The sequence below is a fragment of the Erpetoichthys calabaricus genome, chromosome 2 (assembly GCF_900747795.2).
Source record: "Erpetoichthys calabaricus chromosome 2, fErpCal1.3, whole genome shotgun sequence".
Lineage (NCBI taxonomy): Eukaryota > Metazoa > Chordata > Cladistia > Polypteriformes > Polypteridae > Erpetoichthys > Erpetoichthys calabaricus.
In genome coordinates, this window is record NC_041395.2 from 251,170,631 (window position 1) to 251,193,385 (window position 22,755).

A 22,755-nucleotide genomic window follows, 5' to 3' on the forward strand; every position below is an offset into this window, starting at 1 on the left:
GATGTATTTAGTGTTTGAATACTGTGAAGGACTAGGCACATTTCCCTATTAATGTAACGTGTACTGTGTTAACAGAAACATGCAATCGTTAGGACAATCAAATCAGTATACTTTATTACTACTTATGAATCTGCAAACAATGAATATGTGTAATTCATTTGGCAAACTAATGTTCTTTAGTATAACCCATAAATATAAGCACACATCAGATATTTGAATTGTACATTGGAGAATATAACGCTGTTTTACAGCTATAAATGTATAGAGTACAGGTAACAGCAGCCTGGGTCATAGATTTGTACACAGGCATAAGCAGTAACACAGTGAGATCACTCATGCAAGAAACCATTAAAATGCCAAAACAAAACCTATTTAACAGGAGTTCTGAATGGAGGATTAGTGGAAATCTGGTAAGTCTGATTTCATACAGGAGGCTTTAAAGTTGGAATAAATGTGAAAAGAAGGACATATTTGGAAAATGAAAGCACCATGAATGAATTTGACTAATCTGTTAAATGTTACTCTTTAGTAATATTTTTAATCAGACTTTAAAAGAATGTTGCTACAAAAACAGCTTTAAGGAGCTGGTATAAATGAAAATATCCTGAATTATATTGGAATTCACTAATTTTAGTTTGGCACAGCCCTGTTGGGTTCATTGGGTGCCATCAGGGCTGCTGCCGGAACTGTTGAGCTCTTTGGTGCAGCACTTCCACCAAACCAGGAAGTGCTGCCGGAAGAAGGTCGTCGGACACCTGGAGCACTTCGAATTGCCCTATAAAAGGAGCCAGCTGCCACTATTCCAGGATCCAGGGTCGGGAGAAGGTGGACTAAGCTTACTGGAGGAGGAGTGGAGGTGAGAGAGAGGAAGACAAAGAAGAAAAGAAAAAGTGTTTTGTGCAGTGGTGTGAACTGTGGTGTACAGGTGGGAAATGGGGGGAAGGCGTTTCCCACACGGAAAAAGAAAAAAATAGAAATAAAACGTGTGTGCTGAACTTGTGCATTAAAACATACTGAATATGTTCATTTATTCTAAGTTGACAGCCTGCTCTGCTGGAATCAGAGATTATTGCATTCAACTGTGACCTCACTCTAACTAGGAAAACTCCATTCTTCTGGCCAGTGAATGACTAATTACAGCTCCAAATCAGCATTTTGTTTCATTAGCCACTATTACTAGCCAAGTGAGAATATGTGATAATGAAACATTATGTCCACGGGTGATCTTTGCTTTGGCTTGTCTGCTTCTTCCATCAATATAAGAACATAAGAAATCAAACTAGAGAAAACCATTCAGCCCATCAAGCATGTTTGTTTAGCTAATAGATAAGTTGTCCCAATATCTCATCCAGATATTTCTTAAAATTTGTCAAGGTTCCTGCTTCAACTACATGTTTGGCTAGTTTTTTCCAGATTCCCACAACTCTTTCAGTAGTGAAATGCTTCCTGGCTTTAATACTAAACACATTGGTGTTCTCAAATATGCGATTCACCAGTAAGCGGAAATAATTCTTCTGGATCTACTTTATGAATGCCTTGGGGAATTTCGCAGCCTCCTCTCTTTGAGACTAAACAGATTTAACTCTCCAAGTCTTTTGGACTAGGACATTTCTGGGAGGTACTTGGTTTCACTGCTCTGTGCAGCTTCAAATAATGCTATGTCTTTCTTATAATGTGGTGATCACAACTGCGCACACAGTACTCCAGAAGTAGTCTCACTAGTGCATTATATAGTCTGAGCGCAACATCCCTTCATTTATACACAAGAGATATAATGAAATAACCTAACACTGTGCTTGCCTTTTTAATAGCTTCTGCGCATTGTGTAGATGATGAAAATGTTGTGTCAACATAACCCCCTAAATCTTTTTCAGAGTTGCTTCCTTTAGGACAATGGCTCTGATCTTGTATTTATAATTGACATTTCTTTTTCCTATGTGTAGTACTTTGCACTGGTCTATATTAAACTACATTTTCTAAGAGTTTGCCCATTTTTGCATATTGTCTAAGTCTTTGTGAATTGTTTTGCTGGCTCCTCAGTGTCTGTCATTCCTCCAATTTTAGTACCATCTGCGAATTACACATATTTACTTACTATACCAAAATCTGTCATTAATATAAATCCAAAAAAAGTATTGGTTCAGAACAGACCTCTAATGGACTCTACTGATGTCCATAAGTTACACAAAGTTATTTTGAAAGTCTTTGTAAATTATGTTGTATGTTTTGCTTTTGTTAGATATTGCAGTTGCCGGTTAAAAAAAAAATCTAAGACTAGTTTGGCAAGATGTTCCTTTCATAAATCCATGTTGGCTGTTATTTAGTATATTTTTTCTATAGGTACTTTTCTAATTTATTTCTTATTATAACTTCTATAATCTTGTATAGTACAAAAGTAAGACTTATTGATATGTAATTACCAGGATCCATTTGGTCTCCCTTCTTAAAGGCTAGAGTCACATTTGCAACTTTCTAATCCTCAGGTACTGCTCCTTTCTCAAATGACTGCTCATATGTGCCTAGTAAGGGTTTATAAAAGACATCTTTCACTTCTTTCACTACAATTGGTAAAATCCCATCAGATCCTAATTTAAAATACAGTATATGAAGTCTGAGCCTGTTTCCCTTCTGCATTGGACATTCCAATTATTTCTTCCCTTCCAAACACTTTGGTGAAATGCTTGTTCAGTTCATTTCATATGTTCTTCTCACCATTTTCAATGATTTCACCTTTTGTGTCCCAGAAGTTTCAGAAAGTCTCTGCAAGGAATATGTAGCAGACTTAGCAATATGATTTGTTCCAACATGAGCTGTAACTAGAGATCTTAAATTTCCCTCATCAGTAGCTTGTCCACTGTTTGTGTTATGTGGGAAACTCTCACTCCAGGTAAGCAACACACTGTTAATTGACTTCTGATCTCTGCTACATATGGAGCTGGCTAGAAGATAGAGGAACGAGTAAGACCCTTTTCTGCCACTCATTTACTTTAACTTGAGTTGAATAAAGTTTTTTTCGTGGTTTTCAAGCAAAGTACAGCTGTGGTGTCTTATTCCTCTTTTGACTACATGACTACAAATTTTATATGATGTGGTCCGTTTCTTGTTGCTGTTCTCTTTTGTTTACCTGGGTCTTCAGCCTTCTATTGATAGTGCTCTTGAAAAGCAGCTACTAACCTAACCTTTGCTATTTTCACAGATTTATCACATATGTAATCCAAGATCTCACCAAGTTGGACAACAGTCCATATATTACATGTATTGCATGTGATGGGTTTGCAAACCATTTTTTATACTTTTCCTCTTTACCGAGTCATTTTCGGTAGGCTATTAGTCTGCTTTTTTGCAGATGAGAAACAATTTATACAGTTTCTTAAACACTCTTGTAGTGCAACTAATGGAAAATACAGGGCCATTTCTTCTCAATTGTTTCTTCAAGTTATTATAAACACACTTGTTTCCTTTTCTGGTACAGAATCTGGTACAGTAAAGGACACCGTAGTAAACACAGATAATGGTATTCAGAGCACAGCTATGAATGGTATAGTAAAGCTAATGGGTGACTTTGAATGTGACATGGTAGAAGGCATCAACAAGTAATTATTTTATAAGGAACAGCTACCTTGATGAAGTCTTCAAACACAATGACATAATGGATGTATTGGGAATTGATCACCACCCAAAATATTCCCAGCCAGTGGTAATCATATTATTATTGAAGAAAAAAAAGTAAGACAGATTAACAGACAGCCTGTAGTCCGACTGACAGATATGTAAAATGGTGGTAAAAAAAGAGGCACATCATAATACACATCATAATGCACAGCATGCGACAATCTATTACAGCTAGGTTATAGCAGCTCACAACCCAAATGAGTTATGTTCTATTTAAAAACTTGAAAAAAATAAATCTCTTCTGGACTGAAGAATTTCAGTTTCTTGTAATCCACATTGATGTAAAACATAGTAAAAATGTAATGAATCCATCCTGCCAGGTGTCAGCAATGCAAGTTTGAAGTGACTATGTAATCATGTGGTGTATATGTTTGTGGCACACAAAACATTCACTGATCTAAGCAGAGCAACATTTTAATACCACAGGACATATGAACATCATTACCAATCTGGTGCTTTGCTTCATAGCAGCAAATAAACTTTTCAGTTGGAAAATGCTCATTTTCATATAAAGGGCTATGAATTCAGTTTAAATGTCATGGTTTCAACTAAATTAAATTGAACAGATTATTTAAAGTAGATAAGCACCAACCACCAGTCTGCAACAACTATGGGACAACTGGAGTCAAAACAGTGTAGTACCTTTGTATGCTGCTTTAGTTACCTTGTATTGTACACTCTGATAAATTCAGTCTGTTCTGAAACCAAATGGGGGAACAACATGTTGTTAGATGGGAGTGCCTAATAAACTGGTTGATCAAAAACGAGTTGAGTAAATTCTACCAATGCATAATTAAATTGATTCACGATTTCAGAAACACTAAATTTTATTGAAGGCACCACCCCAAGTGTAGAAAAGTTTGCCTGTCATACTGATTATATAATCATCAAGATGCCGAAAAATAAAATTTCATTCATTCAAAAAAAATAAAGATAAGTGGCTTTAAGGGACAGTGTCAAAGCAAAAGCTATTTTCTATTTGACAGATGATTAACTACAATATACTGTATATCACCACTGTAACAAAACACCAGATCTAACACTAGTAAAAGAGAAATTTAGATGTGAAGCACAAGTATGCATATGGGTTTGATGTATTACAGCCCAACTGTTAAAAGAAACACATTGCAATTGATTATTTATTTCAAATATTTTGAAACAAAGACTAGTAAATTATATTAAAATGTATTGGGTTCTAAATAAAAGGACAGAGAAACCATATTCACAAAGTTATAGACAACATAAGGCAAACAAATATAAACTAAACAGCAAGCTTCTTTCGTTCTATCTCTACAACCAGTGCTGTAACAGGCACCACTACTTTCCCTTTTTACAGTATATATTGGTAGCGTTTTTCTAATCTTAACTCATTAATCTGATTGCAGTCTCACAGTTTTAATTGGCCTGGAAGTGGTTTAAATAATGTGGCCCTCCAGGACAAATTTTACATGTATGACTTCTATTTTTGTGCAATTATCTAAAGGTTTGTTAGTTTTTCAAACAAGTACAGCTCAACATGAAGTGCTAGGGTTTTCAATAGGCCTTGATGATACAATGCTAACTGGGTATCTCATAAAACCAAAAACAAAGCAACAACAACAAAACTATATTAACTTTGCAACTGCATTAATATACTAGTCCTGTTTCATGGGCAAGGAATATTTCCTGTAGTTATACGTAATTTAATAAGAATGCACTTCTCGACACCTTTAAGAAGTCATTTACATGAGGCTACTTTCTTTCCATTCAAAATCAGGAATACAGTATCATCTTTGCTGTATATTCTACATAACAAATGGTACTGCAGTTTTTAAATTCATATGATGCAACATTATATTTATTTGCATGTTAAAATATCAAGAAACATGAGGCCATAGACATAAATGGGTTTGTAAAACTCTTCCAATTCATGTAAAGAATTAGATAGTGAATTTATTAAACCCACAAAAAAATTACATTGACACTGAAGTAATTCTCCAGATGAGTGGAACAGAAGAAACACATTTAAAAAAGAGTGACATAGTTACATTAAATACAAAGTACCAAAAAAAATAAATCCATTGACAGATTTTCTGTACACTATTCAAAGTTAAACATTATTTACACAACACCTGCTGACACAGCATCATTTGACAAGCAGAGAAATTAAAAAACCTAATTAGTGGAAAATGAATGGCTCATTTTAAAATAGAATTTACATAAGTTTAATAGTGTCATTTCATTTTTAATGTTAACAATAATATTGTTAAAAGGTATTCCTGTAGCACTTGTTGCATTTAAAGTAAAGGTCTGCATATACTAATATTGTTAGATAATCAACATTGCATTAATGAAATAATAGACCCACTTTAGCAGAAAGAGATATTGCAGAGATTAAAAAATAATATACACAGATAAAGGAATATTGTGAGGCCTACTTAATCCAGTTTATAGTCACTGGCAGATGGCCATTCCTTCAGATAGCCCGCACACTCACATACTCACAACTGGGACAGTTTGAAATTGGTATTCAACAAACCAGCACATCTTTGAGAATGTGGAAGGAAAACCCATACAGACATGGGGAGAACATGTAGACTACACAAAACCAATGACCAAGTGCTGAATTTCAACCCAGGAATCTGGATACATTAGACTCCTATAAGCTCATGCTTATATTTACTTAAATGCAGACTTTGAAAGCTGTAGTGAAATAATATTCAATGTGTGAGAATGCAAATAATAAATATTTAATGCTGTATATTTCTTGCACTAGAGGAAAAAAAAAATCTCTGAAATACAGTACTGGTCGGATTAAGATGAAATCAAGCAAATGAAATTTGGGGTGGGGTGGGGGTGTTAGGTGGGGTTTGGGAAGCAGCAGAAAGGAGAATAAATAATTCTCATTACAGCCCTCCACTAAAATGCCCTGCTTCATGCGTTTAAGTTAATCAGCAGCATTGCGCTTACCCGTTTGTCAATGTCATTGTGTTGTAGCTGGACAAAACGTGCACTGATAGCAGCAATGTAACTCTGTTGATTGGAGAAAGCCACCCGGCCAGCACCCTTCGGGTACTTAAGCTCTGGATCAGTATCAATGCCAGCATAGCAGACCCCTCCATATAACCGGTCCATGATCATAGCTAGTTCAACTGCAAGACAGAAGACTAATCAGAGCACTTCCCAAGAACACTGGCTAGCAGTATTACTGTATAGCACTGCTAGTTCATAAAATGATGATAACTTCAGTCAGAAGAACTGCAAATTTCACAGTCACAACTAATTTAACAAGTATTGAATAAAACCTTTACTGTATATAAGTGCAGAAGAATTGTGTTTGTACCATTAAATCCATTTTCCTAAATAACCATTACAGATTTTATTTTCTGTGAGGCAAGGATCCTAACTGAAAACCAAGGGATTTATTTTTTGATGTACATCCTGGGTTGAGAAAGTTGAAAAGATATGGAAGATATGAAAAAAGGTGTGGCAACCCCTAATGCAGGGGTACTCAATCACGGTCCTGGAGGTCCGCAGTGGCTGCAGGTTTTTGCTCCAACCCAATTGCTTAATAAGAAGCACTTACTGCTCAAGTAACACTTCTGCTTCACTTTAGTTGTCTCGCTCGTTAAGATTTTGAACCCTTATTGCTTATTTTAGTCTTAAACAGCTGTAGTCTTGGTTTTTAATTGCTCCTTATTAGCAGTAACATGCAAATGACAAAAGAGACCAGCATTTCTCCATTTAGCTTGTTACCATTTACACCTCTGTATTTATCGTGCACTAATTGGTTTAATTAAATATTTGGAAGGAAAGTGAAGAGAAAAAAGTGAAGGACTAAGAATCACTCATCCATTTTAGCGTTCAGATCATTCGGATGATATCCTTAGAAAGAGGAAGAAAATCCAGGATATGAGAATGACCTGACATAGCAGAGTAAAAGTATTAACGAGCCATGAAATTAAATTATTGTCAAAAATTGCTTTCTAATTAAGCAACCGGGTTAGAACAAAAACCTGCAGCCACTGCGGACCTCCAGGACCGTGTTTGAGTACCCCTGCCCTAATGGGAGCAGCTGAAAGAAGAAAATGATGATCCTGGGTTGAGAAGTTTGGTGGGTGGGTTTACTCGTCAGTTTGGATTGGTCTTTAAAGCTTTACTGCAAAAAATGTATATAGATAAATAGTTCTTTATGGTTTACTTAAATAATATGTATCTCAGAAAATGCATGGTCAAGAACCACTTCATCAGCCAGAGTTAAATTCATAGAGCAAAATAAGTCATAAAAGTATAGGAAAAGTATTGGTATTTCTGTAGCACCGGAAGAGAAATATCAGACTTGGGAAGATTCTAACTGAAGGTATTTGAGAAGTAAACTAATACCCTTTCAGGATATGAACATTAAGTGAAGCAGCTTTATACAGTAATGTTTACATTGAACAAAACAATACAACAGAATACTTAGTAATTGGTTTAATTAAGTAAATTGACTACCATGTTGTATTTAAGCAACCATTGCTCACATACATGTACTTACGACACCTAGACATACAGTACACACAGTATATGCACCAATGGTCCCCAACTCCGGTCCTGGAGGGTCACAGTGGCTGCAGGTCTTAATTCTAACCATTTTCTTAATTAGTGAACTGTTTTTGATGCTAATTAACTTCTTTTGAATTAATTTTAATTGATTTTCACTTGATAACTCAGACTAATTGTTTCTTTTTCCTTAATAGCAGCCAAACAATAATAAGATACAAAATGAGTCAAATATGACCAGAAAACTGTGTCCATCATACAATATCTTAAAATAAAGATGAAGGTCTCAAGAATGATGATCTGCTCAGGTCCCCAAAACATTTTAACAGTGCTCACAGAAAAGAGAAAATCAACAGATTCAGAAATGTATGCTATTGCACAATGAGAGCAGCAACAAGCCATGGAATTAAAAAACAGGTTTAATTAACAACAAGAATTGGCGCCTAATTAACTCCCTGACTTAGTTTGTCTTCTGTTGGCTCACTCACTTCACATTTCATTTCTTTTTGAGTGCCATTTAAGGAAAGAAATGAAGAAATGTGGAGGAACAATGAAGAAATTCAGGGGAAAAAATCCCAAAAAAACAAGTCATTTAAAATGAATTCAAAAGAAGTTAATTAGCAGGAAAAACAGGTCACTAATTAAGAAAAGGGTTAGTAAATTAAAACCTACAGCCACTGTGGCCCTCTGGGACTGGAGTTGGGGACCACCAATATACACAAATACATGCATATACAGAAGACCTAAAACAGTTCAAATAAAAACTTAAAATGAGTAATGCTTCCACATTCTAAAAACCTGGTACAAAAGAGTGAACTGAACAGGGATATGACTCATTCTTGCTTATTAGCTCAAAGTATAAATGCATCCTTGACACATAATGAAAGAAGAAAACATTATTTTGAATACTTGAGCACTGTTATGCAACCTCAGAAATAGATTAATATAGAACCACTGCTAAATGTGCAGTACCAGCACAGCCATAACAAATAGTGTCCATGTTCGTGTGTGTGTGTGTGTGTGTGTATACAAATATGAGAGAGTTTATATATTTTGCAGTCCATATATGCTTTTTTATGTTGGACTTTTTGTTGGTATTGTATTACTGGCAGATTTATGAGGAGGCATGCAACTAAGGATTTAACTGTAATATGTACACATGACAATAAACCTATACTTGAATTACACTTTCTATCATTTCAATTGTTCATTATTTATACATTTTCTTATTAATTAACTAACCCTATCCCAATTTACCAATTGTATAAAAAGATATACAATTGAATGAATCACTACTTTTTTCAGAATGTTAGTTTTTAATGATATTATATTAAATATTGAATGTGCTTAATCCTTTGGCAGAACACCAGAACCAAGCCTAGATGGGGTGTTAGTCCACACAGTAGGACACACTGATCCATATACCTACACTCACACCTAAGGCGGAGTGGTGGCTCTGAGGCTAGGGATCTGCACTGGCAATCAGAAGGTTGCCGGTTCAAATCCTGTAAATGTCAATAGAGACTCTGCTCTGTTGAGCAAGGCCCTTAACTTGCAATTGCTGAGTGCTTTGAGTAGTGAAAAAAGCACTATATAAATGCAAAGAATTATTATATTATTATTACTCACTCATATCATAGCTACTCCAATTAGTCTAACACACATATCTTTGAGATGTGGAAGGAAAATATCAGTATTCAGAGGGGGAAAAAAGCATACCGAAAACATGCAAACTCCATACAGATAAAGCCCAGGCAAAGTTTCAACTCCAAGAACTTGGAGCTTTGAGGCATCATTGCAAGTTGAAGCAGGTATTAAAAATGGATGGATGGAACCAATAATAAAGCTTTGTGGTAAATTACAGATTTTTCCTCATTCACAGCTTATATTTTTTTTCTTTAATCAGAAAGTACTAATGAAAATAATTCATAGCAGGCACATAGAAGAGATGTTATTACATTTGGTAAAACTTCAGTTACCAGCTCTAAGTGGTCGTGGAACTCCTCCTACAAATATGGTCTTCCTGGGATCAAGTGGCTGGGAGCCATCCATCACAAAGTCACTGTCACTTAAATTCCAAGGTCGGATTTGTACCTATAAGAGAAAACATTTTGTGACTGAATGGAGGGGGGAAGAAAAGAACCATAAATGTTTGACCCTGAGTTTGAAGGTTCCTTCCGGTCTACATTTAGACATTAAATACATATTTGCCATATACTACTTCTGTAATGAAAATGGTGTGGGGTAATCATGCTAACAACTTTTGACATTAATATTCAGCACAATTTAACATTACTTACTTAATATAAATTATTAACATATAAGCAAAACTGAATGTAATAGAATATGCGACATGAGAAAAGAGCACGCTTAATTTAAAAAAGTCTAGTATCTTTTTTTTCTACAAATAGGAAATCCATTGTAAACTTATAGAGTTTTCAATGGATGTATATATTGTAGGCATCCACAAGCAATATTTGACCACTTTGAAAATAACTCATTATGTGAAAGAATGGATATTGTGACTTAAAAACTAAAGACTCATTCTGAATTTACTCTTAGCACTATAAATTAGTAGAAACGTAAAGGATTTTGAGCAAAATTGTTCCAGTAGATTTTGCTCTAGTAATAATGATTTTCTTTTTTTTTTTTTTTACCCCAACTGCACACTTGGGGTGGGAAAATATTATTTTTATCAACAAAATAGGATTCTCTGGTTTCATTTCACTTAAAATGTTGGCCTTACAATAGCTTAACAGTTTACAATGAATGCTTAGTATTTCACACATTTTTTTTAAAATTGGAGATCCATTGTAAAAAAAAAAAAAAAAAAAAAACCTTTAAAAATTTAGTAATTATTATAGCATTAATATGTCAATGACATGACAGTTTTGGGTTGTTTAATACATTTTTATGTAATGCATTTATATACTGCTTTAATTTTTATCAGGCAGTCAATACACTGGATATTGAAGTGCTGTAGTTTATTTGTGTATACAGCACATTTTAAACTCAATTAAATTAAAATAAGTTGGGATAATAAATTACAGGAGTATTATACTTTGAATACTTAGTTTTACCAAAATTTTAACATTTAATTACTATTATTTAATTTAATGACTGCTTAAACGTTTTAAGCTTTAATTCATTTTAAATTCATTGTATGCTTTTTAAAATCTTAAGTTTACCTCAAACACTGTTGAAACAGACAATGAATATACACTTTTTTGCATACAAAGACCATTTGACTCAAATGTTTAAACATGTTGCATCTTTCATGAAAACACTTCTTTCTAATTTCTCTTGCAAAATGAGTCAAGCCCTTTCCTGATACTACTTAATACAATACATGTTAATACGCTACATAGACCACAAATTGGCCCAATAACTGCCACTATTAATATTATACTTTGATGAAGCTAGTGCTTTAGAAACAGTTTGTTAGATAAAATGTGACAACATATACATGTGAAGAATCAGAAAAATACGGTAAACTTGTTGTTTTTTTTTTTTTTTAAGAGTTGATGTCAATGTCACTAAGATGTACATGAGAATTAACTCATTCCAAGTATATTTCAGGTCCTTTTCTTTCTCTTAAAACTTCAACACAAGTTAATAACAAACATCTCTGTCTAAATGTTTAATAAATGTTCCTGTTTCTTTGTCCGTTTAATTACAAAGTCCTACCCTTATGCCTTCTCAATGATCAAACAGCTAAGCCAAGGCTCATAAGTAACAAATAACCAGGTAACATACTAGTCAAAGTTAGCAAAGAGCTAACCCATGGTCACAAGAACCTTTGGTGTATGCATGTAGTAATGAGCATACAGAATAATTCCAAAGACCTAGGTGTGATTCTTGGCCTTGTCACTAAATGCATGACGTTGCAACCATGTTGGTTTCCTCTAACATTCCAAATGCAATCTTGTTAAGCTAACTGTTGATTCTAAATTGGCCAAGTGTCAGTCATTGCCCTATAATGGTTAGTGTCCCATCCCAGTACCTAAAGCTGCTAGTATATTCTCCACCTTCCATTGACAATGTAATGAACAAAGTAGGGTCAAACAATTGATAAAAGTTATTCTTGTCTTATGTAACTGTAACATACAGTATGAAAGTTTGGTTTCTACTTCACAAAACCACCAGATGAAAAGTGCCTTTAAAACACTTGCACCTCAGCAGTCTGTGTTACATTTTAATATGCCGTCTAAGGCCGGGTTTATACTTCACGTGATGCGGGTGCCTGCGGATGCTGCCGCTACGCAAGCAGTGTACTGTTTATACTTGCGTGCACACTTTATGTAAATCTGGAGGATTCTACCAAGTAGCAGTTGCGAGATATCATAACAGTGACAAAGCAACATTCTGCTTTAATGTGTTGTAAAATTGCCTGAAACATCCATTAAATTCCCAGGACACCTTGCTACAATATCTCTGAAAAGGATGGATGTTTAATGACTATATCCATCAATCCAGGGACACACCCATTCCAGCAGGCAAATGGTTCAAGGCAGAAACAATCTCTGGACAGGACATCGGTTCATCGCAATACAAGCATACACATGCACAAGCATCATTTCAGCATCACCAGATCCTCAAACCTGCATGTCCTTGGAAGGAAATTGGAGCACACTCTGGAAACCCACCAGGAAAACATGCAAACTCCTGGCAGGGAACACCAGGGACTTGACTCCCTACTGTTAGGCAGCAGAGCCCCCACATATGTAATTATTAACAGTATTAATAATTTAAATGAAGTTAACGATTTAGCTGTAAAATGTAACATACATGCTTTAACAGATTTCATCATGAAAGTGATATCAAGTGATATAAATCTAAGGATTCTAAATGTGTAGAGAATTGGAATATCATAAGTTTAATGTATTCTGTCTGGTAATCGTTGCCTGCCACTGCGGGCGGAAGCCCAAGAACCACAAATCAATTAACAACTGGGTCAATTTTAACATGATGTTTACAACATTCTACATTAATGACAAAATAAATATTTTGTTTTCTCTGTGGCTCCAATATGCTTCCGTACATTCTGATGCTGTTGCAGAAAAAAAAAAAAAAAGGCACAGAAAGTGATATGTGAGACCTTTAAAATATATTGTGTCATTACGATGGGAATATGCAACACTTGTATTGCCTATACAAGAAATAGATGTATAAAAACACCACAAATGCATTTGTATGTCAGCATTTAAGTTTGATGATTTGCTTCACCACATTGAACCATTCATCAAACACTGAAGCATGCACAAACAAAAATCTGATGTCAGGTTCCAACTTGAACACACTGTGCCCCCCAATTTTTTGCTGGTATTGCAACTCATACACGTCACGTTAATTTCTGAGGATGTGCTCAGAGAATGCATCAAATGAACACTGGGAATACATGGCAGCCAATGATGCGTGCGCATATGCTTTCTGAGCATGAAGTATAAACCAGCCCTTAAAATCTCTTCATTGTGCAACCATGGATTGGATTAAACAAATATGATAATGTTATGTTATTTTAAAGGAAATTTACATGTTGCTGTGTGTCAGCTTAATTTTGCCTGTGTTAGTCCCATTCTGTATTTGTATTCTTCTCAAGCAAACCACATTTTTCTTTATATGCATGAACAAGTAGAACATACATACCTATACAATCTGAACTTTTTTCAAAAAGCACGTCTCTGGATTTTCTTTAATAGGTGCTATATTTTCATAAACTGCTAGTAAAGAAATACTTAGATTTTTCAGTAATGACTATAAGCAAGATAAAACTTTTAGGGAGAGGATGGAGTTGACAGCTTTTTGTAATGGTAACATACATCCCATCATACTGTATTTGATTAGCACTTAAAAGCTAATTAAAAAAGAAGGCAATGGTGAGATCTTCAAGACAAACCAACCCTCATTGAAGTAAAATGATCAGTATCATGTTGTCGCTGGGTATTCCAGTTACAGTATAGAAGATACCAGATATTTTTGCTCGCCATGAGGAAGGTGGATGTTGGGGGGGGTGTTAATTACTACAGTGAGTGAGCTTACTGGTTTGTCCTTGATAGTAGGACTGGAGACACACAGGTACAGCTTTCCATCCTCCTCAATGCAGGCATCAATCAGAGCCTGCACAGAGCTTTCTTCTTGAAATAACAGAAATGCATAGCCTAAAGAAGTGAATGAATACATAATTAGTTTTGAGCATTTAGAATATTTAACAGTAAAACTTTAACACTCTCCTTAAATATAGTTACCATTCTAAATTTATTATAGGTTCCATGCAGAAAGATCTTAAATGATCTAAAGCACTTTTATAAAATTTCCTTAAAAATAAACAAGTAAACTTCCCAACAAGTGCAAAATCATATAAAGAGTCTTCAGAAACACGCCATGCTGTAGAAAAAACGTTCCCTCAGGATCTCTGCACAGTTGGAATCAAGAATTTGAGACTAAAACTTAAGTCAAAGATGGTGCTAGGGGAAAACTCTGAAAATTGAAAAAAAATGGAGGAGATTAAACTATGCGACAATGCCATAATGCAGAGCAACACGAAACTGAAATATACATTAAACATTCCTTTAATGACAGAGTTATTCATAGGAAAAAAATCCATTGTTGTGCAGCGAGTATTACCATTGCCTCACAGCTACAGGTACCTGGGCTTATCTTTTGGCCTAGTTACTGTGTATGTTCTCCCAGTGTCCATATGGGTTTCTTCCCAGGTATTCTCATTTCCTCAACCATCACAAAAAGTATGACAGTTAGATTGACTTGTAACTCTGTACTGGCCCAGCATAAGTTACTGTGTGTATGTATATGAATATGTCACATGTTGGATTGGCGTTCAACTTGTCTTGTACTCATTATAGCAGGACAGGCTCCAATATCCCATGACTAAGCAAATTCACATAGGTGTAAAGTTTTATGGCTTAACCTTGAGTTTGAAATTTACCATTTCAGATATTGAAAGACAATAATAATTTCAGACTCTAAAATATCTGAATATTCATACAGCATTAAGACATTTAAATCAATTAATGTTTTGAAAATTATGGGCATCATTTTAAACAGATGTCATTTTTAACGTATTGAGAGAGCAAGTCATACTAAGGAAGTTTCATTATAAGTCAGCCATTTGACAAATGGCCTATGACTTTCCTTTTGGAATGTAATTACCAAGAGCAACATAGTACAGGTATGTGTTGACATGAACCAACAAAATATATATTAATAATTTCCGCAATAATGTACAGCATGAAGTGTCATACTAAACGAAAGGTTTATCTTTCAAAGTTACAATTCATCAGAAAAACATCTTTAAATTACTATCCAAAAAAAGTCCTTAAAACATCTTTAAAAAATGCATCATGGCATTTAGAATGATTCTATTAATAAGGCTTTTAAGAGCAAAAAAAAAAAACAAATTTTTGGCCTATTGCTGAAATGTGATATAATAAGTACAAAGTCACCATGCATCCACTATTTTGGAAGACAGCCTGTGGTTGCCCTTTTTAAAAACCAGGGATGAGCAATATAACCCATAATTCTGCTAAAGTACTGTTACCAATCTTCCACAAAACGTTAAAGCAACATGACCCCAACAGTACAGTGCCTTCATCATTTTCTATCCAATGTTATATATCCTGAACCCCAAACAAAAAATCCAGCCCACACCCCACCCCCCTGCCAAAACTAAGCATGTCCAGAAATGTTCCTAGTATAAACATGCTATCGGTACTGTTTAATCTGAGGAGGGCATATCTGACAAGTTCAGAAGTTTAACAAAATGCATCTCATAACATTCCTTACAGAAAAGGCTGATATTTTCTTATCCTTGCTGAGAGTAACCTCTCTACCAACATCCCCTCGTCCTCTTCAAGAAACACTTGATGGTTCGCTAGAACCTTTTACGAACTGAAAAAAAAAAAAAAAGACTTTATTCACAGCCTTACCACCTTCAACTCAGGTGAGAGATTTGACTTTAGCCACTGCTAATCTCACTGCCATCTTTGTCTGTAATTGCTGTTTTGTAAAATCCACAGACCTAGGTGACTTTGCTTATTATTGATATTCAGGAATAGGTGCTTGTGTTTGTTACCAGAACAGTCCCTAACCACCCTGTCACCACGTCACCTTCTAGACACTACTGAAATTTCGAACATTTCATTTTGTATTCATATCTGACATTAATGTAGAGGTCTGAAACTTGAAAGAACACCTGAGAAGAACTTAGAAGTCATAGTGAACTCATTACTATTTACATCCAGACAGTGCACAGAAGTGTTCAAGAAAGCTAATGGGGTGTTTAGGGTACATGGCACAATGTGTAGAGTACTAGTTAAGGGGTGTTATGCTTAAGTTATGTAGCACACTGGTGAGGCTTCACCTGGAATACTATGTTCATGTTTGGACTCCATATTATAAAAAAGACCTAGCAGAACTAGAGAAAGATCAGAGAAGAATGGTTAGACTGATTCTGGGACTAAGAGGTATGAGCAGTGAGGAGATATTGAAGGAATTGAACCTTTCCAGTTTAAGCAAAAGGTGATTAAGGGGGGACATGATTGAAGCGTTTAAAATTATGAAAGAATTTAGTACAGATAGATCCCAGTTGATACTTTACAACACATTCTTCAACAAGAACATGGTGACACAGTGGGTAAATGCCCACTGAGACAATTGGTAATGCATTTTGAAGTACTGAATCAACCATCTCTAAAAGTGCAAATACTATGAGGAGATATTAGGGTGCATACTCACAACAACGATTTTCTGTCTAGAACTTAATGTTGCAATGAAGTGACCCGCTTGTTCCCAGTGGTGCAAAGTTAGACTATATAACACTTCAACCGAGTCTGACAGGGCACAATTACAGAGTAAGATGGGGAAATCACTATTGGATTCCAAAGATGGTAATGCATGTTGGAGGAGTCCAACTTTATTAATTCAGTGCTTTTCAAATCCTGATACAAACAGAATAGTATATGGCAGCACTACATTTGTCCATTCATTTCCTACCAGAATGTGTAACAATTTTCATTACAGGGCATACTCACTTCACAAATGTTGCCAGTTTAGAGTTGCCACAGTGCTTTGAGTGTGCCATATTTTAGCTGCTGTTTTTTTTGTTTTGTTTTTTTAAACACATCAATCCACTATGCCTTTTAAACATTTGAAGAACTTGACTAAACTATTATACATAACAATCAAGATTTCATGCAGCTCACTAAAAACTGTAAATATTCAACATTTCTACACACAGCTGCAAGCAAAGGCATCAAAAGGAGGAGCAGACAAAAAGTTGTTTGTTGAGTGGATTAAGACTATGTTTACTGTACATCGTACTGGATTACCAGAAACAGAAAACAGGGGTGCAAAAACAAACTGTTCTACAACTGTTGAACAGATATCATAGAAGGATGGTATCACTAACCAATGAAGTATACTAAAGTGCTCTATTTAATACATTTTTGTTCAGTACAAGAGACAGGTATAGAAATGCTCAACAAATTATTTGTCATTGGGAAGAGAGTATGAAACAGAAAATACATTAATTTACTAACTTTACATTATATAAAACACTTGGATTTACAAGGAGAATTCAGTATAGATGTTTACCCACTTCTATCCCATACACTATACATTATTTAGAACAGTGAACAAGTCTGTAAAATTTTACCTGTATGAAAAATAATCTAAACGAGTCAATACATAGAAATTATTATTTTTGGGTAATGTTACAGATAAAGTGATCAGCAATTCCAAAGTAATGGAAACATTTTAATGACTTCTTCAGCAAGGACACATACCTATTTTTAACTCTGCTATGAGCATTGCTACATAAAGTTGGAAGATCTGTAGTAAACATACAGCTTCCATCTGTGAAACCACTTGGCTCAACAAATTACTACAGAAATTTCATTTAAAATTGTGTTAGTCATATAAACAAATCCCCAACAAATAGACGGCAGACCAATAATTATCAAAAGTAAATCCATTTAAAAGGTTATATATTTGAAGAAAAAAATTACCTAATAACATGAAATCAAATTTAAATAGAATATGCATTGCATTGTAATTCTGTTGTACAATGTAAAACCTGGTATCTACAATATTTTCTTTTGTGCTTTTCCTGGATAAGATCACTTGGAGCAGGGGTCAATCTGAAACCCTACAATCAAAAATATCTAAAGTTGAGTATATTTTTCAAGTAAATGGGACAAGATGTTCTAATGTGTAGTGACTTTGGGGGGAAAAAAAATCATAGCAACGTGTCTGAGTTCTAGAAATGTGCCAACAATATGTTGGCAAGTCTTCACATGAGCTTGTACAAGCAAGGCCTAGGCCAACATAACAGTTGCCATGGAATGTGCCTGAAATTATCATTAGCATATGACTGGATAGATGTCGGCTCCTTTTTCAAAGGTCACTGCCATTTCAGAGCTAAACTTTCAACTCTGATTTTTCCAGTGCTGTGATGTTGTAACTGCAATAGGTACCACTGCTGCACTAATTCATAATCACAAATAAAAGTAGGAAAAAGCTATAGATTCCCAATGAGAGAACCAGAAGTTGTAATTTATAGCAGTGAAGAAACGTGAAATTTAAAAAATGTTTTTAATTTTAACATGTAGTTTAAATAATTAATCAATGAATATATGAACTTAATACTAGATCTAAAATACTTAATTATACTTCTATATCCAATGCCCACAGTTGACAACTCAAAACTTATTTCACAACACATTTTCCATTAAGTACTGTATGAAAAGAGAAACAATTTTGTGCATGGAACACACAACCTTTTCACCCAAGTATTAAAAAATATGAAATAAACATTGCTTTTTACAACAGCTGTACGTGTGTTTCTTTACTTTTCTTTTTTTGCTTAGAATATGAATTACTTTAGATTTAAAAGGCAAAGCCAATCAGACTTTTACTATATAATATTCAGGGTATTTCAATAAAAAATTTTTTTCTTACTTATGTTCTTGGTCATTATAATAGTTTTACAGGTTCCTCACATTTATATTTAAAAGGTTAGACTGGTCTTCATTGCCTATATACTCATTAATGCAAAATAGGGAAGATCTGTACGACTGTGAAAATTGTTCCTTTCTATCACTTGAACTTAACTTGCCAATAAACATTTTATATTTTCTTTGTTTATTATTAACTCTTACTCTGGATTGCTTTTCTTTAGTTAAATTGTGTATGCTGATAGTGTGGTTTACTTTGGGCTATATACTTCATTACGTCTACATTAAATAAAATGATAAGTGTTTGTGTGGACACCGAGGAACTATATAAGAAATCGGAAAGAGCAAACTCTTTTTCTTAGAAGACTGAACTCTTAATTTGGGCACTGGCATCCTTTATGTATTCTACAACTGTGTGATGGCCTGTGTGATTTTTCTATAGTGTGGTGTGCTGGGCTGGTAACATAATTTCAAAACAGGCCCACTGAATCAGCAAGCTAATTAAAAGGGTAGGTTTAGTAATCAGAGGCTCTCTTGACCCACTGGAAGTAGTAGCAAAGGAAAGAATGAAAACAAAACTTAGTGTCATTCTGAACAATGGTGCTCATCCTCTCTATGACAATACTGTGATTAAGCACTTTCATTCAGTGAATTATTTATTTATGTAAACATGCTACTGAGGCTGCTTTATACTCATGACAATGTTTTTTTTTAATGGCACAATGTGACTAGGTTTGCCCTCTATCTTTAGCCACGTCAGAAGCTTTCTTTTGTTTTTTTTCTTGTTTGTTATTCTGGTGTGTATTTGAGAGGTTATTATGCAGATAATGTGACTGTTTACATGTGTGTAGTACTGTCCATTCTTATCAGAAGAACTGAAAAACATGACTGCAGTGCAAATTTTGAGATTGGCTACAATGATAAAAAGAGGCTGATAACTTAATACTATGAATATTTTATACTATACTTTTTCCTTTCTGCTTTTGTACTCAGCGTGAAGACTAAATATAGAGTGATATCAGGAAGACATACACTACAGGGGTGCGGTTTTGTTTTTTCCAACAGAACCTTTAAGAATGGCATGAGAATGATTAGTTATGTTAAAAAAAAACTTAAAGGCTTAACAAGAAAGCAGCTGAAGTTCTTAGATTACTTAATTTAGTTAATAAAGTTTACAGCTAATATTAAAAACCCTCCTTTTGACAAATAAAGGTTTAAATAGTTTAGTCACCCTTACCTTATTGGACATATTAATGCTTATTTGTAAACCAAGACTATGACATACATTGCAATCTCAAAATGTAGGCCCTCTTAAAATTCCAACAATAAAAAAAGTAGAGTAGGAGTACTTGTAGTTGACCTATAGTTAATCTGCTAATCAGCATTAGAGAAACCCACTGGTTTCAGTATTTAACTCAACGATGTACAGTAAATTATTTTAGAGTATTATGTTTTTGTTAAAGCTGTCGTGTTTTGATCAATTGCAGTAATTGTTCTTAAGATCATTACTAAGTCTTATCGTTTCTCTTTTTGGTGTGCTTGATGATGAAATCATCTGTTAAACAAATACAAATAAATTACAATAATAAAAATAATTTAAATTAGTTTATTTCTTATAATACAATATATAATACATAATGAAAAGGTAACTGGTGAATTGTACTAGTTTTAGTTTTTAAGGTGTTCATTTGAGAAATGCTTTGACTCAAGTGTTTTTAATATTTTTAATTTTTAATATAAACATTTTTAACATCTTCAAGTTGGAGAACTGATACTCATTATTAGCACACTCGTGTCCAAAGCTTCACTGAACCATCAGGCTGCACATGCTGCTTCAGTACAAGTGATGACTGATGACAAAACTCCAGCTGCAAATAGCACACATCAGTGAAGATGAAAACCAATTCTGCGTTGTGCAAAAGCCTCCTTTAAGCATTAAAAAAAAATGCTCATGGGAAAGTATTGGATATTGTGGGATAAACTGAACCTTAGATGATTTCAGACTTACAATTTCAACAGCTCTTTATGACTAAAATTATGTAGGAGACTGTCATGCTCATAAAGTTATGGAGCTGTAGGATGTTTTAAGGTATGTATTCAAATCTACCAAGAATACTGTCACAATTTAGAATAAAAACAAAAGAGAACTCAACTTTGTCTGTTTATTACTGACTTTCATATATACTGTAAATGCAGTTTTAAACTAAATTAATCAGCATACATCATACAATTAATATTCAGTTTCCAACTCTACCTGCTTCAGCAGTTGCACTTTTCACAAGTTAGTAAAGCATATTGATTTTTAAAAAAAAAAAACAAATCACGTTTTATGCTGAATTAATATACAGATCTCATCAAAGTTTTTAGATGATATTCATGATATTCGGCCACTTCCTATTCTTTTATCTTCAGTTGAACTTCTTGTTATTGTAAATTTCTCTTGAGTATCTTTAACAACAGGGATAAATAAACTCACTATTGTTGGTTTTGTTCTGCAGCACAATCACATTTATACTCTTCATAAAAGAATATTTTTCAGTTATGTAAGGATGTATTAAGGTTAAAATTATTTGAGACTTAAAGTAGTAAACTTCCATTTGCAGATAAAACAGGAGACTGTACTTCCTTAAAACTTACAGTACATTCAGTCACTGACAACTCATTAATTCACCTATATCACTACAAAAATTGGAATCTAAGCAAGTTATATCACAATATTATATTGTTTTCCTTACTGTAAGAATTATTGACCTATCAAAAAAAATTGTATTTACGATCATTTAGCTTACTTTAAGAAATTTTGTCAAGCAAATTTTGCCTACCCCATTGGCAGATTTTTTTGCTAAATAAAAACAAAACAACTCCCATTTAAATCTTTTGTGTTGAATTTTTTTGTATTTTTTTGCAGTATCTATAATAATAAAAGGCAAAGCCCTCACTGACTGACTCACTCACTCACTGACTGACTGACTGACTCATCACTAATTCTCCAACTTCCCGTGTAGGTGGAAGGCTGAAATTTGGCAGGCTCATTCCTTACAGCTTACTTACAAAAGTTAGGCAGGTTTCATTTCGAAATTCAAAGCGTAATGGTCATAACTGGAACATATTTTTTGTCCATACACTGTAATGGAGGAGGCGGAGTCACGTATCGCGTCATCACGCCTCCTACGTAATCACGTGAACTAAAAACAAGGAAGAGATTTACAGCACGAGTCACACGCGGGAACGAAGGTAAATGACGTTAATTTTTGACTGTCTTTTAATACTGTGTAAGCATACATATTAACACATGTACAATTAAACGTGTGCATTTACGGGGTGATTTCTCAGGCTTAAAAGATCACCTTTTATCAAACGCGGGAACAAAGGTAACTGACGTTGTTCACTGTCTTTTAATACTGTGTAACCATACATATTAACACATGTGCAATTAAACGTGTGCATTTACGGGGTGATTTCTCAGGCTTAAAAGCTCGCCTTTTACTAAAAAGGTAAATGCAAAACTATTTTCAATCAGTTTATTGAAACGCTCCCGTTAAGGATTGCAATAACATATTCGCGAGATAAAAGAACGAAGTAGGGGGAAAAT

The 22,755-nt window shown here is 34.4% G+C and overlaps 1 protein-coding gene across 6 annotated transcripts in view; it reads right to left on the bottom strand.

Annotated features, from left to right (window-relative positions):
* cpeb3 (cytoplasmic polyadenylation element binding protein 3) overlaps window positions 1-22,755 on the bottom strand; it is a 194,212-nt gene that overhangs the window by 13,360 nt on the left and 158,097 nt on the right. For all 6 annotated transcript variants that reach the window (XM_028795348.2, XM_028795349.2, XM_028795351.2 and 3 more), the window contains 3 exons: window positions 14,233-14,351; window positions 10,173-10,287; window positions 6,622-6,803 (listed from right to left, as the gene is read on the bottom strand). In XM_028795348.2, the coding sequence (XP_028651181.1) occupies window positions 6,622-6,803; window positions 10,173-10,287; window positions 14,233-14,351 (416 nt within the window). The remainder of the gene's footprint in view (window positions 1-6,621; window positions 6,804-10,172; window positions 10,288-14,232; window positions 14,352-22,755) is intronic.